General features: G+C 37.3%; 3 protein-coding genes across 4 annotated transcripts; 2 read left to right on the top strand and 1 right to left on the bottom strand.

Moving 5' to 3' along the window:
- Positions 1-3127: 3127 nt before the first annotated feature.
- On the top strand, positions 3128-3955 carry LOC148702812 (uncharacterized). The gene has a single exon (XM_088703517.2). The coding sequence runs from the start codon at positions 3244-3246 to the stop codon at positions 3820-3822; it is 579 nt and encodes a 192-aa protein (XP_088559643.2). The 5' UTR covers positions 3128-3243; the 3' UTR covers positions 3823-3955.
- A 1328-nt stretch (positions 3956-5283) lies between these two features.
- On the bottom strand, positions 5284-10823 carry LOC103702872 (elongation factor 1-alpha). 2 transcript variants are annotated; one of them, XM_039124970.3, is made up of 3 exons: positions 10705-10823; positions 7069-7535; positions 5284-6422 (listed from the first exon to the last, which is right to left on the bottom strand). In XM_039124970.3, exons 2-3 carry the CDS (start codon positions 7528-7530, stop codon positions 5541-5543), a joined length of 1344 nt encoding a protein of 447 aa, XP_038980898.1. In that variant the 5' UTR covers positions 7531-7535; positions 10705-10823; the 3' UTR covers positions 5284-5540. The 2 variants fall into 2 exon arrangements, with proteins under 2 accessions (XP_038980898.1, XP_026658713.1); XM_026802912.4 differs by lacking the exons at positions 7069-7535; positions 10705-10823 and adding an exon at positions 6516-6710.
- Positions 10824-13214: 2391 nt separating this feature from the next.
- LOC103702871 (mitochondrial import inner membrane translocase subunit TIM14-1-like) lies at positions 13215-17956 on the top strand. Its single transcript, XM_008785498.5, has 3 exons — positions 13215-13387; positions 16054-16232; positions 17437-17956. Exons 1-3 carry the CDS (start codon positions 13385-13387, stop codon positions 17591-17593), a joined length of 339 nt encoding a protein of 112 aa, XP_008783720.1. The 5' UTR covers positions 13215-13384; the 3' UTR covers positions 17594-17956.
- The last annotated feature ends 1371 nt before the right edge of the window (positions 17957-19327 follow it).

Here is a 19327-nt window from a genome sequence, read left to right on the forward strand (position 1 = left end):
CTTAAGTTCATAGCCACCCTGGACAGCATAATATTACTCTTAATGCATTCCTGAACTCATTCACATCCACGAATAGTTGCCCTTCCTCAAACACAATTTGCCCCACCTCTACAACCTTAAATGGTTTGCAATGAGGAGAACTTTCTTCTCCTCACCCTATAACTGGACTCTTCCTTACTCTTCACTAGATCAATTGACTCACCAGAGTTCACATTACCCAATTGATCATCACTGACATCATCCTTAGATCTCTCTTCATCACCCTCATCAGTTTAGTCATTCCCATCCACATTATCTGAATCTTCCTCCATCATCCAGTCACCATCATCTGAGTCAGAAAAATCATATAACAATTCAAGCACATCATCTTCCATACCAATATCTACTGATGCACTCTTTTTTCTTTCTCACATCTACCTCCAACTTCTCCTTCAACACCCCCTCCAGCCCGACCTTTAACTTCAACTTCACCTACATCCCATCCAGAAGGAATAACTACAGAAGGAATTGGATTATCAACATTATCTTTAACAAACAAATAAATCTCATTAACTCCTTTATGTGTGCTAAACATATGGATCACATCATTATCATTCTTAATCAAATACCCACTAGTACTATCACATGAGATAGTAAGATTCACATCTCTCTTACCAATCAGTGCATAAAAATCAACCACCATTTCTAAGTACAAATAACATTCTTTGTCTACATTGTCAATCCAATATTGTATACCCCCATAGTGCACAACCAAATTATAATAAGTCATTGCACCCCTACATAAAGAAGATGATGGGTTGGGAAAAAGGGGCCAAGATCGACAGGTTAGGCATCAATAATATCCAAGAGTATTTTTGTCTTTTCACATTATGTACGAGTCCGCTACGGTAACGCGGTCGTACAGAGTGATTTTCCAAGTGAGCCCTTACTTTTCTGATATATTTGTAATAGGTTCCTCTCTTTTTTATTCCACTGCCCTTTTTTCCTTCCGGTTTTAAGACAACCCCATGATGGCCTGACCTTGGTCGGCAACTTGCTTGTTTTCTGTACCAATGAGATGGAATTTATCATCCACGCTCTCTGTATTATCCCCTCCCTCTCTCTCCAATTTTATTGGTACATTGTATTATTTATTCTTTTTTAAAGGTGATCAATCGACCCTTCAAAATAATAATAATAATAATAGGCCAAAAGAAAGTGCTCTCTGACTGTACCCTCATAAGGTCCCTGACATCATTCTAAATCGCAGTCTTTAAGCCCCGTCAACGGTAGAGTTAGAAATTTGGCATCATTTGACGAGCAGAGTCTTGTATTTAGGCTCCGTTTGGTTATCCGAAAAAAATAAAAAATATATATCTTTTTCTCTAGTAAAATAGAATTAAAAATCAAAACTTTTTTTATTGATTGGTTCTTGTTTAGAAAAAACAAGAAAGAAAGTTGGTGGAGAAAATTTTTGTTCGTTTGGTTGGATAACTTTCATGTTACCTAAATCATCTACGAGGGGGCTTTTCTGCTTTCAGAATCAAGACACCTTTGGTTGCCGAGAAAGTGAGTCAAAAAGAAAGAAAGATCAAGAAGTTTTCTTTGATGGGCAGTTGTTAAAAAATGAAGAGAAAACCGGTGAAAGGCAGCTTTTTCCACACCTGGTTAGAATAACTTTTATCTCGGCTAAACTTCCTATACTTTTTTTCTTGAAATTGCTAATTATTGGACACAAAAAATCTTAAAATAGAGAAAATTTTGATCCCGAGTTTTATCTCATTTAAAAATAAAAAATAAAAATCCGACTACTAAATATCAGAAAAGAAAATTCAATGTATCTCATTTATTTCTTTCGCCTTATGAACTTGAAAAACTGGATATAAAATATTTTAGAAATATTTTGGGGAAAATATAGATGTGCTCTTCAATCAAATTAATCTGGTCTTTTATTATTGCCTTCTACTTCAACCTGGGCCAACTCCTTTATTAAGGATAAGGAAATAAGGATGATAGCATGACAACAACATCCATGCCACACTTGACAAGGGATTATGGGCTTTTTTAATTATTCCATGAAAAATTGTATAACCCGATGCTTTAAGTACATTTTTATTTTACACAAATAGATATGGATCATAAATAGGTTGATCCAACGTAACCCACTTATTAAATGAGTTAGGTAGTTCTGCCCCGTCTAACCCATTTTGATCCATCGATCATGACCCGGCTAATTTTAACTTTTTAAAACTCATTTAACCGGTTTAAGATCCGTTTAACCAATATAACCATACAACTTGATTTGGCTAGTTTATCAAACAGTTTATACATATTATGTTGGGCGACATGTTTAATAAAAAGATAGAGTAATGTTGGGCGATAATAAAAGAATAGAGTAACACCATCAGAGAAGGCCAAATATTAGCTTCGGAGCAAAATAACGATTAGTTGGTTGTTAGCAAGGAATTGGTGACATTTATTTCATTGATTGATGGATTATCAATGCAAACCCCCCAAGATCTATCCTTCTTGGGAGTATGGCTGGTACTCTACATGGGCTAAGGCTCTCTCATATGAAGCCCTTAACAAGCCATCCTCTATTCTGTCGCTTTAATTTTTAAAATTTAGCAAGCCACATAGAGTAGTGTGGAATGCTTGCCAACGACGCCTTCATTAGTAGGTCAGTGACCCTTAATATCTTCTTTTCTCCAATTCTATCTTTTTCAACTTTTCATCAGGCCAAGTCATGAGCCTAATTTTATGATAGATATTTCTCGACCATACAACCATGACCATCCAAGAAGGAGAACTAATCCTCTTAGGGATAGTATGATACTAGACTCTAACCTTTTCAGAATGCCGAGCAATATAAGAAGCGGTCTAGTATGCTGCACTGTTCGCCTCTCGATACAAATGAACTATCTAGCAGGAGGTCAACTCCCGCACAAATCTGTGGATATCCTGAACCAATGGATGGCCATTTTCGTATCTGTCGGCTTTCCAGATCTAACCAATTACCATGAAAGTGTCATCTTCGAGAAATAAGCCGTCAGCCCTTAGCACCAATCTCACGTATTAGGCTGCCGTAGCTCTGCTCCCACTGTAGTCAAATCTGGTATGCTCCAATAAGCTGCAATTATTCATAAACTCCTTTTCCCTCCCAGTTCGGACCCATCCGATTTTAAAACCTCAACAAACCTCCCCCGTACCTTGCTCGCTCACCTCCTCTATAGCTCTATCGTTCTTCAGCACAACCGCATCGCCATGGCTTCCCCACAGGCGCCACCGACCACGCCGGCCGACGAGCACGACCCGACCCCTCTGCCGCTCTCCGTCCACCGCCCCCAGCGACGGCTCTGGCCGAGATCCCGCTCGAGGTCTTGCCTGCCGAGACCCTGCCTCCGGCCGAAGAAGGTCCTGATCCACTCCTCCTGGATCACCCTCGTCGGCCTCTTCCTCATCCGCCTCGCCACCGCCGACACCAGTGGCGCCACCGAGGTCAGGGTCTTCGCCATCGCCGGCGCCGCCGTCTCCACGCTACCCTGGCTCCTCATCTTTCTCGCAGCGGCCGCCATCATCGTCTTCTTGGAGGCCGGCTGCTGCGACTTCACCTGGATCTTCTCCGGATCAGGCGGCGGGCCGCCCCCGAGGAAGCGCCGCGAGGACCGGAGCGCGGAGGACGACGGCAGCGACGACGCACTCGACGCCGCCGCAGCATCACGCGGCGGAGGTGGAGCAGACGATGGGGCCGGGAAGGACGGGAGCGGTCTGCCGTCGGCGGTGGATGAAGCGTCGACGTCTTCGGCCGCGCCGGCGGCGGCTGAAGAGGCATCGCCGCCATGACCGAAACCCCTGGTCCGAGTTCTTGGAAGCCTAGTATTTGGACGGGCTCGCATGGGTTCACCGTGGGGTTCTGCAAATTTTCTTCGGGTGAGTAGTTGTTGATTCTAGTTTTCGGGATGGAGCGTTATGCAATTGTTTCTATTCTCTCAAACATGAAATCGATTTGGAAATTTAGATTTAAGTTCTTGGAGGCCTAGTATTTGGACGGGTTCGAATGGGTTCTCCTTTGTGGGGTTCTGCAAATTTTCTTCGGGCGAGTAGTTGTTGATTCTAGGTTTAGGGATGGGGCGTTATACAATTGTTTCTATTCTCTCAAACATGAAATCGATTTGGAAATTGAGATTTAAGTTAGGCAATTTTCTGTAATTACCTTCTCTGATAGCCGTAAGTGCACATTACCGTTTTGACAATTTCATCCTCGATCTAGCACCAGAATTCTTAAAAAATCTTAAGAAAACGCATAATTCTGTTTCCACGTTATTGTCCAGATATTTTCACAGATATTGCCATGAGATAAAAGGGCCGAGGAGAAATGGGACCCAACTTTCTTTTGATTACGATATGCTTAAAGAATATTATCAAATACACTTCGGAAATACATCAAGAGCATGAAGATAATGAAGTCATCAATGTGTTACAATTGCAATGGTCATGGACACCACTGCATCGTATTTTTGTCTGTTTCTATGTACACAAAACCTTAAATCAAAACTTTATTTTTTTTAAGAAAACTGATTAAGATATGTACTTTTTAGTTATGGAAGACCAATGCTTGAAACTGTGTTTTCATTCCAACTTCAATGAGAGTAGAATAGAAAAAGGGGAAAAAATCTATTTTCCGATGCCATACAAGAAGGTCCAGCAATTGATGAAGAACCGGCACTGCGCTGCAAAATTCATGTGCTCATGCAATCCTTTTGAAGTTTCCCACAAACCCCATGCTGGCCCTAGTGTCTAGGGTTTAGGTACCTAATTATCAAAATAATCTGTGATCCGGATCAAGCTGTTCAAGACTGAGGGGTATGTTCAAATTTAAGCCTGCTATAAGCCGAAACTGAGCTATTTATGAACAGCTTCTTTCCTTAGGAAATGCTTGAAGCTTTATAAGTCCTATGTGGTTGCATGATAGATGATGCTGAAAGCAAACAATACACTTGGGATCCCATCAAGTACTAATAGCAATTTATCAGCTTACGATCCATCACACGCATAAACACTCCAATCTTTGAAATTCTGAGAAAAAAAAGTGATGCCAATCAACTTCGAGAATGGCATCTTTCATGACGGTATGCTCCACACAAATTCAGAGGTATTCCAAAACACAACCAACAAGAATATTGAAACCTGAAAAGTTGCCAAAGCCAATAGGTGCAAATTTATGGTAAATCACCGGCAAAAAATTGGACATGGTGATAGCATCGACCTACCTGGAAGTATAAACAAGTAGCCAGAGAATATAAATTCTTCCACAACAGTTTGAAGTCTCCAATAAAACCAAATATGCATAGTATATAGCTGTAAATGACATACCTCAAATCCCAAAAATCATAAAATGGAATCAAAATTTCAACCATATTAAGATGTATCTAACCTGAAAAAAACAAAAGGAACTCTAACACAAAAACCTAACTCCGACCTGCGGTCAACATCACCACCGCATGACTCAAAAGACGAGCTCTATTATGGCTGTTGCAGCCCATATCTCGTGGCCTCAAGCTTTACTTCTTCTTCGCAGCAGACTTGGTGACCTTGGCACCACTAGGATCCTTCTTCTCAACGCTCTTGATAACTCCCACAGCCACGGTCTGTCTCATGTCTCTCACAGCAAAACGACCAAGAGGGGGGTACGCAGAGAAAGTCTCAACCACCATAGGCTTAGTGGGAATCATCTTCACAAATCCAGCATCACCATTCTTAAGGAACTTGGGCTCCTTCTCAAGCTCCTTGCCAGATCGCCTGTCAATCTTGGTGAGGATCTCGGAGAATTTGACAGCAATGTGAGAGGTGTGGCAATCAAGCACAGGGGCATAACCATTACCAATCTGACCAGGGTGATTCATGATGATAACCTGAGAAGTGAAGCTGGCGGCCTCCTTTGCAGGATCATCCTTCGAGTTGGAGGCAACATAACCACGCTTGAGATCTTTGACGGCAACATTCTTAACATTAAATCCTACATTGTCCCCAGGAAGTGCCTCTTGCAAGGCTTCATGGTGCATCTCAACAGATTTCACTTCAGTAGTCAGCCCACTCGGCCCGAAGGTGACAACCATACCAGGCTTGAGGGTACCAGTCTCAACACGTCCAACAGGGACGGTACCAATGCCACCAATCTTGTAGACATCCTGAAGCGGGAGTCGAAGTGGCTTGTCAGAGGGCCTCTTGGGCTCCTGGATCATGTCAAGGGCCTCAAGAAGAGTTGGGCCCTTGTACCAATCTAAGTTTGTGGACCTCTCGATCATGTTGTCACCTTCAAAACCGGAGATGGGAACAAAAGGAATCTTCTCAGGATTGTAACCTACCTTCTTCAGGTAGGAGGACACTTCTTTAACAATTTCATCATACCTTGCCTTGGAGTATTTTGGTGTAGTCGCATCCATCTACCACAATTCCAACAAAACAAAGATAAAAAAGCAACCATATTAGAGCAATTAATAACCAGGAGAATCACATGTTTCAGAATGACTCTTAACTGTATATAGGTTATAATGTAGGCAGAGCCATTTGAAACACTTGAAGGACAACTTTTCCCAAAAAAAGTGGGGCTCTGGAAGCTTGTTTGGAATTTGAAAAAGTTAAGCATCCATGCACATACACATGCAGGGAAAGAAAGGATGCTAAAAGGTTGCAGAAAGCTTGCTCTTTGAAAAGCTGCAAATTCAGACCAACTACAAAATTAGATAATTGGACATTGGTCAGAAAAAAAGGAAATAACCCGTTAAGGAAAATGTCATGAGAAATTGAGAACAGAAAACAATGTAACTAAGCAGGGAACCATCAAGCCAAACAAACCAAAAATTATGATAAGCTAACATTGGCATACCCAAAAAATCTGAAAAATGAAAAAAATGAACTGAACATCATAAACCCCCCCCCCCCCCAAACACACACACACACACACATATAGAGAGAAAGAGAGACAGAGACAGAGAGTAGCAAAGAGCATTCATGATAAGATCAAGAATAAATACCATTTTCAAAAAGTATTTGGGAGAAGGAATGACTATTTGGCTTCGAACTTCTTACCTTGTTGCAACAGCAAATCATCTGCTTCACACCAAGGGTAAAGGCAAGCAAAGCATGCTCACGGGTCTGCCCATCCTTTGAGATACCAGCCTCAAAACCACCAGTAGTGGAGTCAATAATAAGGACAGCACAATCAGCCTGGGAGGTTCCTGTGATCATGTTCTTAATGAAGTCACGGTGACCAGGAGCATCAATGACTGTGCAGTAGTACTTGGTGGTCTCAAACTTCCACAGAGCAATATCAATGGTGATACCACGCTCGCGCTCAGCCTTCAGCTTGTCCAAAACCCATGCATACTTGAAAGACCTCTTGTTCATTTCCGCGGCCTCCTTTTCAAATCTCTCAATCACACGCTTATCAATTCCACCAAGCTTGTAAATGAGATGCCCAGTGGTGGTCGACTTGCCAGAGTCAACATGACCAATGACGACAATGTTGATATGGACCTTCTCCTTACCCATGCTTGCTGTAAGCATTCATAAAACAAATGAATCAGGAAAAGTAGGAAAACATGAGAAGATGGTAAAGCAGATACCAAATTCAGTCACATATTGCAGTCCATACATCTCAGCAATTATGAAAACTAAAATAAACTGCATTTTAATCTTGCAAAGACGGAGCAAAACTAAAACAAACTGATATGAAATAGTACAGTTGATTTGAATAAAAAACTCAGATACTGTTGTCATAGTTTATAAAACAAAAAATAGCTGGCCAACTACCTCAACCGACTAGCCATGTGTAGCTGGACCAAATAAAACATAAGATATAAAAGTAAAATATACCATCGCCTAATATGGCTGACAAAAAAAATTACCATCGTTTAATATAGGTACAGGAATAGGGGATCCAAGAGCTAACGAAAAAATAACTCAAGATAATGATAACTCCCTGTTTCTGAAATTTCATATACGCCTCCAGAACAAAGCCATCAAGATATGATTAAGATTTTCTTGCAGCCGAAAGAAGAGGCAAAACCCACTTGAATAATATGCAACAAATAAGATGCGTAAGAAACAATGGTGTATATACTATGGAAAAACAGACATAGAAATTCATAAACTGGTAAAAGACCTAATTCCTCCAAAACACACTCTGGGCTTTGAAAAATGAAGTTAATTAAAAGTTGAGAGAGGCTCAAAGTTCGAATTTTTCTGTACCTATGGAACATTTACCCACTAAATAACAGAGAAAAAAGGAAATTTTGTCCAGTAGCACATACAAGGGATGACAAAATAAAAATAAAAAAGAGTACATGATAAAACATTAAGTTAACTCCTTAGTAATCAAGGAATCATCATTTGTAGTGATGAAACTTGGAAGCTTAAAGACTGTTTTGCCGATATAATGAGTGGGTTCGGTTCCTCAGGTCATACAACTGTTTGCTACGGAAAACTAACTACCACCCGCTGACTTTTGATGGTTGCCCGCTGCATATGCTAGAGATGATTAAGTTCAAAAATCACACTAAAAATATGATGTCTAAAGTATTCAAAACATGGTTACAATTCTTAAGTCACTGCAAAAAAAAACTCACATAATAAAACTGCTTATACACAATTAATAGACTTGCCATTATGGAATGGATGAGATGCAAGGGGAGTCAAGAATTAATAAATTCATGATAGTGATTTCATGCACATATAACATATGGAAAAATCAAGACATTAACCAATGAAATCAATAACAACAAAGTTAAACAAGATCAATCTTCTATCTCATGTTTTAGCTCCTAGAATGCGAAAAATTTACCCAGAACTAATTGAGGATCAATATTAAAGAAATGGTTTCTGTTTAAATATTTTCAATAAACAAATTCAATAAACCATGTTAGTCTTGGCTTCAAGAACCACTCTTCGAACTGAGTCATGGAGTATGTGTTTAGCATATATTATTAGCAAACTTTTAGGACGACCTCACACTGTTGAAAGTTAAATTGAAATGTAGAAAGCAGCAAAATTCAATCACAAGAGATATTGACGTAGGAATAGCTCTTAAATAGCTAAGACGCAACTAGCACTGTAACTTCAATATGTCAAGCTAAAAACAGAAAATTCTAAAAGATACTATTTTGTGATGTATGAGAATATGATATCCATGAGCTAGCAACAAAAAATGAACTCAGGATATGATGACTCCCTATTGTCAAACTTCAATATATGCCTCGTGAACAAGGTTGCCAGGATTTCTTTTATGTCCTTGCAGCCGAAAGGGGAGGCCAAAATTCCGACAAGGGAGAGACAATGCACAAATATTAGGTAAGACTGGCAAGGAAATTCATAAATTAGCATGGTTATAATTCTTAATAGTCACAGCAAAAACAAAACTCACATAATAAAACTGCTTATACACAATTAATAGAATAATCATTATTGAATGGATCAGATGCAAGGGGAGTCAGGAATTAATAAATCCACGATAGTGATTTCATGCGCATATAACATATGGAAAAATCAAGACATTAACCAATGAAATCAATAACAAAGTTAAACAAGATGAATCTTATATCTCATTTCTTAGCTACTAGAATGCAAAAAAATTAGTCATAACTAATTGAGGTTAGATATTAAAGAAATGGTTTTTCTGTTTAAATATTTTCAATAGACAAATTCAATAAACCCTGTGAGTCTTGGCTTCAAGAACCACTCTTTCGACTGAGTCGTGAAGTATGTGCTTAGCATATATTATTAGCAAAATTTTAGGACGACCTCCCACTGGTGAAAGTTAAATTGAAATGTAGAAAGCAGCAAAATTCGATCACCAGAGATATTGATGTAAGAATAGCTCTTAAATAGTTAAGACGCAACTAGCACTGTAACTTCATTATGTCAAGCTAAAAAAAGAAAAATCTAAAAGATCCTATTTTGTGATGTACGGGAAAATGATATCCATGAGAGAACAACAAAAATGGACTCAGGATATGATGACTCCCTATTGTCAAACTTCAATATATGCCTCGTGAACAAGGCTGCCAGGAGTTCTTTTATGTCCTTGCAGCCGAAAGGGGAGGCCAAAATTCCGACAAGCGAGAGATGATGCACAAATATTAGGTAAGACTGGCGAGGAAATTCATAAATTAGCAAATCCAAAAGATAATTCTGGCTTTGGAAATAAAACTTTTTGTAAGTAAAGAGGGGTTCAAACTTCACAATCCGGTCCCTACGACACTTGGATCCCTAATTTTCACTTAAAAGCAAAAGAATAATTTCTTCTAGTAGCATATTCAAAGCACGATCTAATAACTATAGGAGAAACACTAATATACCCCCAATAAATAGAAGCATGTGAAAATTAAAGCACGCCAATGACCAAAAATTAATATCCTTGACGTCAATATGCTGTGAATCCAAAAGCAGCATACAGAATAGCAATCAACAATCCTTTCGATAAAGAGAACAGAAACAAATTTCTTGATGAAAAAAATCGGATGCACAAAATGAATCAACTTTAGGTAATCGTTCCACGATATAACTTGATAAAGAAAATGTGTCTTTCAAACAAGCGCCAGAAAATCGCGCATAAATTACAAGAAATCCTAGACTTATTGCCTTAAAAAAAGCGATCTTTCTCCTTCTACGACAAGATTCGACATGAAAACAGACAGGATCGGATAACAAGAGAACCAAAGACCTCACCTTTTGGAGGTGACGGCGGTGTCGAACGACTCGGCCCTCCCAAAAAGAGACAATTAGGGCAAGAATCAGTACTCGAAAGAGCTGGAGAGGGTTTTGGGAGTTAGCTCGCCGGCGTTCTTATAGCCGATATCTGAAGCACTTTAATTACCACGCTAGGTTTTCTTTCCTCGCCGTTGGATCGTCGAATCCGACGGTTCATGGAATAAGCCGCATCTGATCGTTGGTGAAAAATCGAACGGATAATTAATTAGGTGCCACATCGACGTGAGGAATTGTCGGAGCTCACGTGATCCTTGGGCGCTGATTCCTCTTTTACCTGACATATCATTCTTATCAAAATATTTGGATAAAATATTATTCCCTTTGTAAATATTATTTTTATCAATAAAAGCTGAGTGACTGTGCTGTAATAATGTGCACAGTTTTTTTAATAATAAAAATTCATTTGGTTGGTAAAAAATAATAATAAAAATAATATTTTTTGTTTAAGTATTCTCATATTTCATGAAAACAAAAACCAATAAAAATATAGAAAAACTGTTTTCACGCTAGTTGAAAAATTATTTTTTTTTCAAAATATCTTTAAGCCATAAAAATACATAGATAATATGTTTCCCTTTATTAAGAGTATAATAAATATTTCATGCAACTTTTTTAGAAAAATAAATGCTTAACCAAATACAAGTCATTTTAGAATGTATTAATCAAGCATGTCAAAACTATTTTCTTAAATATCATATTTTTAAAAATTATTTTTTTAAAAAAATATTTAGAAAAAATTCTTTCTGCGAATCAAATAAGCCTTAAGAATATTCTATAGATAACTCACGGAGAATTATGCTGGCATTTCTTAGCTTACATGGTCAAAATCGTGGTGTAACATGCAAAATTAGATGGTGGCAATCTTTAAAAAAAACAAAAACTTTAAATAATCACGTATATTTTTTCCAACAATAATAATAAATTAATTCTTACTTTCAAACCAGAATCGACTAAAAATCTTGAGCACCTACATGTTTTTGCAAGTGCATTATAACTTGCAGTTTATTTCTACAACGAAAATATTGTAAAATGTCAGTCTAACAATAGCGTGGAAATTTTTTCGAAAGACATTTAGGCACGAGTTAGTGATCTTTAGGCCTAGGTAATCCCAGTTTCTGGACGAGGTGAGGAAACAGCATAAATTAAACTATAATAACCATTTCCGAGAGAGAAATGAAACATCTTAATATTAAACTAAAATATTAAATGCCTGAATCTTAATCAACCACAAATCATTTTAATTAGTAACATTGTAAATATCTCACTTCATATTTAAAGTTTCTCAAACATCTAACAAAAGAAAGTCAGCAAAATTAACAAAGATACATAGAAACCTAAATAATCCTGCCACTACTTGTGCACTGCATAGTTTTGTAATCTGGAACTAGGGACAGACATTAGAACTGACCAAAACTCGCTATGGATATACAGCAAAATCATAATTCCAGGATTGGTCATGGTAATATATAAGATAATAAAATACAAAATTAGAGTATATTTGTTGATATCGAAATTTCTCCTTACCAACGTTTGATATCACTAGAGGATACTTGTTGTGTACCATAAATTGCAGTCATTATTTACAATCATGCCAACTAGATTAGGTTATGTTGATTGCTCAGGCTGCACTTGCAGATAGGTTGTTGATCTCCTGATAAGTATTTGTTTAAAATATCTTAATAATTTATAGGACATAATTTTTGAATAAAAGTTTCTATAGCATAATTAGTTTCATTTCTGTTAAATTATTTTGCTTTTTTATGATTATGATATGTTGCTTTGTAATTACTCATTTTTTATTCGTTATTAAAATTTAAAAAAGAAAATATTTTTTAAGGATCGACGAGGATAATATAAAGTATAAGAGCATTTGCAACATAAAAAGTAGAAAATTTTAGTTTATTGAGTAAAATCTGTGGCAAAATTAAGAACTAATTTGATTTCCATCCCTGAATATAATATTCAAAATTTATGTCAATTGTTGTTTTTAGCATAACAAGGTTTTTTTCTATAATTTTTTTCCTCAACAAATCATTAAAAAAGAAATCATTGACTAACAAATCATTAAAAAGAAATCATTCGACTAACATCATAATTGCCTAAAACTAGCATTTCATACACATAAATTATTCTCCTGCCAGATGGCGTAAGGAATCAAAGAATTTATTATGTTACACAAAATCAATTGACTATAAAATTACTAAATCAGATTTTGTGAATCTGATAAATTTTATGTACACATAAAGGTTGTCTTAAAAATATTTCAATTGCCTAGCATGTACAACTACAATATGTTTGATTGCAAGAAAATTTATTGAAAAAAATAAATTTTTATATAGCAAAGAAAATTTTTTCAAGAGATCTAGCTATAAACAAAATTAAACTTTTGCTGCAAAGTAAAATTATCCATTATGCCATTTTAAATTTGGGCCCGTCAAAAACCTGAAGCCGGGGGGGCCTTTCAGCTCGGACCGATGACAACTAGAGCTTTGGCTTGGGTGTCGAACATTTTTCCTTCTTTTTTCTACCGAGGTTGCGAGGGATGGATGGAGGCGAGAGGCGACGCTGGTAGAAAACCTCGATCAGTCTAAGTGATCCCACTGATGCTTATCATCACCTTGTCTGGAACTCGCGAAAAATGGTCAGTTTTTTTTTTTTTTAACCTGATTTCTTTTCAGGAGAGTTAAAGGGGGACTTGGATATGTGTTTATGTTCTTCCTTGTGGAGTTTAGAGGGGTTTGAGGGCATATGAGTCGCTAATTAGATCAAAGTCTTTGCTATCTTCTATCTTTCAACAAAACTATTCCTTTTTTTTCTCGGTAATTCGGCATATTTTAAGAGAGTTCACCCTACGATTTTGGTGATTTATGGGCTTGTGTCTGTTCCATGAGGATTTAGGAGTTGTTTTCACTCTTTTGTTTCTTGTTTGTTTTTGTAAAGAAAAACAGCACTGTTACTTACTGTTTTTCTTCTTAGGAATCTGGATTTCTATGATCTCTCTCTCTCTCTTTTTGTGAAACATAGTGTTGGAGATGATTCCATAGTTTATCGATTTTATATTTCTTGAAGAAATGATCAGTTGAAGAATTGGTCTCGGTTTGATGCAAAGTATGTGCCTCTTTAGGTGCAAAATCTTTTGTGCCCCCAGATAGTTCATGATTCCAAGGCTTTTTTTTTACCCCCTAATTTCCGAGGGGCAGGTATGCAGTGAATTATAGATGTATGTTGTTTTCTGCTGGGAAGCATGGGGTATATGTTTCCCGAAATCCATTGTATATACATTCGAACCACTCTTGGAGTATTTCTATCGATCGGTCATGTCATATAGGCCCGAGTCAGACATCAAATTGCTTCGATTTGTCACACCTTGAAAGGCAGGGAGAAGAATGAGATTGTGAATGGGTATGAGAAGGAAGTATAGGAAATAGGCACAATATCCTTCCTTTCATCCTTTTAAGTGGAAGCTTTTGGGGTGAGACCATTTTCTGTGATGACTGGACAAGCCCAAACATGAAGTGCGTAATCATCATTTTGATATGTCGAGGCATAGGCATACAATGCCAAGGTCCGCTAATACTTTAGATAGCTCAACTGAGAAGCTTGTTTTTGTTAATAGAAGAGATGGTTGTTGAGATTAGAAAGAGGATGTAGTGCAGTTACCATGATGACAAACAAGGAAGCGCAAAAATGCTTTTAGAAAAATTTATCGGGTGCCATTTCTAGCAAATTGCTTGTATCTCATTCGCAAGGATGATATTATGTGATGCAATTTGTGACATAGGTTCAACAAACTATTGGCATGTTGCTCGTTGCAGCCATATGGATAACTATTCAGTAATGTATGTTTGGCATAAACTGTGGAAGGAGAGGGCGGGTCTTATTTTAGCATCACAAGAGATATAGTTGGTGATTATTAATCCTCCACCAATTATTATTATTATTATTAAATTTTGGAATCTTTTATTGAGTTATTGTTTGATGCAAGCAGAAAGCGCAAAGGATCTGGTAATATAAGTTTGTGGCTGTTCCAATCATAGCTCAGACATCATTATGAGAATGTGGGTGAGATTGAACAGTTTGAAGGATAAGCCCCTTGATTCAGGCCACACATTCAAAAAAATGTCCAACGAAATAAATGGTTAGCCAAGAAAATGGTGGAGATGATTCCTTGGATGGTTTGAAGGACAGCTTTGGTTTTGGGGCAGTGCCAAATCATGCTAGTATCGGCATCCCTGCAAAGCTGATAATGATGACAAGGATGGAGATGAGGGTTGGGACTATAATGGTGGTGGACATGGGGTTGCTGCTGATGGTGGTGATATGATGATGTGATAACATTCATGCCTTTTGTTTAGATTTCTAGAATGACTACCGATTATCAAATACTTTGCAATTAGGATAGCAATTATACAATTTTGATAGGCAGTGGTGGTGGTTAAGAGATGAAGCCATGATGATGAAGATGTTGATGGTCATTGGAACCATGTTGAGGTGGATCTGTCATGCTGGTCGACAGATAGCGAGTCAATCAACTTTGAAGGTTTATTTTATGATTATGCATCTGATTGAAGAAAAATAGTTTGTACCTTGATGTAATCATCTAAGAGGAGGAGAGAGGTGGAGATTGGAGAGACTTTGATGGAAGTGGTAAAAAGGATTTAAAGAAGCTTCACAGTTGTAGTACATAGCATAACTTGGATGTATGGTGAAGCAAAACTATCAAGGAGGATCCTAGATAGACAGGTTATACTTCTTAATCAAGTATATACAATGAAATGGAGACTGAATATAAATGAGGGTGGATGGGTGCTTAAATTGTCCTGTTCTTGGTTCGAGGAATGATGTTATCCATTTAAAACTTGAGAATTTTGCAAACTTGGGGCCTCTTGGTGCCTGCATAAGCTGTCTGGTGGATAATCCTCAGAAAGGGGGTAATGGCTGTGAAAGAAGAAACTGAGGCAATTGGGGAAGCCCCAAATCTTAGTATACCCCAAAAAATATGAACTACAGATTCCTTTTCAATAGGTGATTCCTGGTATCCCTGTTTGCCAGGATTATGGTAGAAATTTGTGCTCTCCCCACTGCTTACCTTCCTCTTACTGGGGTCAGCTTTTTAACATTGAGTTAATTCTAGGGATAACCCATGCACGCAGCCAAAAAAGGCCTTTCGTCAATTTTGGTTGTAAAAATTGCAAGAATTTTTTTAGAATAGAATTGCTGTATTTTCCTACTTCAAGAGCGTAATTGTTTACATCCAATATTCTAGGTTTAGTTTTGTTTTATTATAAATGTTGGATATGCTTGCAGGTTCTACCATTATTAGCAGGACTAGCAGTTGCTGCGGCTGCTCTTGCTGGTAGATATGGAATCCAAGCTTGGCAGGCATACAAGGCACGGCCAGTTGTCCCCCGGATGCGCAAGTTTTATGAAGGTGGCTTCCAGCCTACCATGACTAAAAGGGAAGCTGCTCTCATTCTAGGAATTAGGTATGTGTAACTATTGACGAGAAACCGAATAAGTAAATAGCATTATTTATATTATCATTTTGTATCAGCATGCATAGACTGGTTATATAGCTGTATCTTCAATGATTTTTTTCATAGCCTTAAACAATTCTTAAAAGTGCATATTTGTTTCTGCTCTGTATTTGCATCATAAGTTGTTTAAAACTTCAGTTACACATTTATGTGGCTAAAACAAGTTTTCTTTTTATTATTTTTACATTTTCCTTCACTAACTAGACTGCCAAATCACTTGCATTGAGGGCTATTATTTTTTAAATATGTACGGGCTCATTCTTGTATGCACATGTGCGCTTCCTCATTACCTTTCTATTTGTTCTACAAGAAGTTCAGCCTATGGCAAGTGCTAATGATTTGTCAATTTACGTAGGATACTAATATGATATGAAGGATAGGTGGAGATGGAGTATGCCGCATTGATTTGATTTCTAAAAAAAATAATTGGTGGTTAACTTTTTTTTTTTACTCAGAGACTTAATATTATTTTTCTTTTAATGATGGTAAGAGACTAGATTAATATTTTTTTTAATGATGGTAACAGATGTAGGGTTAGTATTATATTCTAGTGAGGCATGGATTATACATAAACTCTCGGTGCTGATGATAGTTTGGGGGCTCGAAAACTGAAAAGCTAGAAGCATCATCGTGGAATTTGCAGGGTATATTGGAGATGGTCATATTGATATTCCACTTTTTCATAGAGTAGATTACATCGGTCCAGGAGTAAGTGGAGTAAATACCGTAGAAGGGATTTACGTGTTCTGAAAAAGTATTTACTATTGCATTTGATCTCTTCTTGGAAAGTTTGAAGTTATGCTTCCATCAGCCAAATGTGTAAGAAGTAGGAATCAGTAAGTGTTCAAAATGTCATGAACAAACGTGCATGAAAAAAAAAAATCAAAATGGCACGAACAAATGTGTATGGAAAAAAAAATCAAGATTGTTTTCTAGGTGTCTGTTCATTATATTCTGAGCATGGTTTGCAGGTGGTAAAATATGAGCACATCACAATAGAACAAATCTTAGTCCATCTGTCTTTTACTCTATAACTGGTGACCGTTTATTTTTGCTTAATCTTGTTGTTTTGTCCCCGAGCAGTGTGTCTTTTTTTTTTTGTCATTGACCAATCTGAAAAAGTGTTTCTTTTCTCCCCGTTATTTTGAAACAGGGAAAATGCCACACCAGAGAAAGTAAAAGAAGCGCACAAAAAGGTGATGGTTGCTAACCATCCAGATGCAGGGGGAAGTCATTACCTTGCTTCAAAAATTAATGAGGCAAAAGATGTGATGCTTGGGAAGACCAAGGGTGGTGGTTCTGCATTTTGATTTTTCTTATGTCAGATATTCAGCATTGGTCCTTCGGTCAAAGCAAGACAGCATGGATCTTAATGATCTGATTGTTTTGAGTATGGAATCCAATCTTCTTGGACCAAAGAAAGGGTTGAAAAGAGCTGTCTTGGAACCTGACTAAGCACCATGATAGATCTGATGATATATAAATTGATAAAGGTAGGTCGTTTGGAAATTCTGCTTCACATTCTGGGACCTCAGTGTAAAGATTATACAGCCTGGAAGTTCTTTTTGTTTTTACTTTTTTTATAAATAATATCTCCACCTCAAAGCAGAACTACAATTTTTTCCATGTTACTGAAAACTTTCCCAAATAGTTATGAATTATTGGCCTGACTAGTTCTATGAATTATTCCCAAATAATAAAAAATTCCAGAAAGTATTTGGCATTTAACACCCACCACCCTTACACAGGTGCACAGATTAACACCTACAGCAGAAGAAAAAAAAAAGAAAAGAAAAAAAGAGAAAAATTTCAAACAATTTGCATTTGTCATCTCTTTTCCGTATTCAATAATGACATTATTTGCTTGCTGTGTTGCTGGTTGCTTTCACATGCTTTCATAAACAGATTAATTATATTCGTGTTAATCTTCTACCCAAACTTTTGGTGAGTGTTCCATTAAAAAATTTAATTCGGCCCCTTATGAAGTTACTCCCACCATGCCTTTAATGCCTGTTTGATAGGCCTATTTATGGACCTGCTTGCAGATTTTTATTCAGTATGGAGGGGCTCTTATTCAAACAAGTTTTATATAAATGATGAAATGAACTTGTAAGGAACTTTAAAAATCTATTACCATCAAAATGAACATTATGAAATAAAAGATGAAAGAGTTATCCACATTGCAACTCTCTGATCTTCTTTTCCATTCTACAATCACTGAGAACTGATGCTTTGCGAAGATGATCATGAGATGATGATTAAGCCTCCTCCTTTTTTCTCTATTGTTTCTAAGATTTTTAGTGTGTCTTTATTCATGACATTTTGCTAAGCAATCTGTGTTACGGGCGGGCAGATACAGATATCTACCATTTTGACCAGGCAGGCTAGAATTACACTGTGATCAACAGATAGAAGAAAGGGTAAATGTTAACCTACAAAGGAGGAAACAGAGCCTGATAGGTTTAGCATTAGTAATAAGAGAAACTGGAGAACTAAATGCTAAATGGCAGGAGATACTTGCAGTCACAGACAATGGAGAAGGGGAGAGCAACTACTGAAGAGAGGACACTATAGTTTGTGGATTGGAATGCATTCAACAGTATCACCTGTGGAATAGGGAACACTGGGGAGAGAATTTATAGCCTAATTGAAGTGTCACCATGCGAGTCTTGTGTAGAAAAAACAAAAAAGATTTCTGGTATAAAATCTGGACCATTCGGTTGGTACGGATAACATAGAAAGAAGAATTTGCACAAAATTATAGACGTCGTTCATACAAACTTGTATTATAGTGTATAGAAGATGTTGAAAGTATCAACCAGCCAAATATTCAATATATGACTTTGGCTTCTGGAACGTCCTATTTATTGTGTTCTTATTTCTTGATCAGTTGATTGTAAAATTTTGCACATAGAATTTTCCAGGATGAAAGTGGGCAGGTTAAGTTCTATTAGACTGGTTTTCAGTATACTTGGGACCATGTACTTACCCAATATGGGCTGGCTTCAAGTAGGATCCCGTCTAAAACTTCAAAGTTACAAAGC

This window comes from Phoenix dactylifera, chromosome 8, assembly GCF_051530095.1.
Source record: "Phoenix dactylifera cultivar Ajwa chromosome 8, Ajwa_hap1_PhDact_Kaust_v1.1, whole genome shotgun sequence".
Taxonomy (NCBI): domain Eukaryota; kingdom Viridiplantae; phylum Streptophyta; class Magnoliopsida; order Arecales; family Arecaceae; genus Phoenix; species Phoenix dactylifera.

What these genes read in the sequence shown, in the direction of transcription:
- LOC103702872 (XM_039124970.3), bottom strand. Translation starts at nt 7,530, where the DNA reads ATGGGTAAGGAGAAGGTCCATATCAACATTGTCGTCATTGGTCATGTT. An exon ending in TGATTTGCTGTTGCAACAAG is followed by an intron (nt 6,423 to 7,068) that starts GTAAGAAGTTCG and finishes GAATTGTGGTAG; the next exon opens with ATGGATGCGACTACACCAAA.
- LOC103702871 (XM_008785498.5), top strand. An exon ending in GCTCTCATTCTAGGAATTAG is followed by an intron (nt 16,233 to 17,436) that starts GTATGTGTAACT and finishes ATTTTGAAACAG; the next exon opens with GGAAAATGCCACACCAGAGA.
- LOC148702812 (XM_088703517.2), top strand. Translation starts at nt 3,244, where the DNA reads ATGGCTTCCCCACAGGCGCCACCGACCACGCCGGCCGACGAGCACGAC.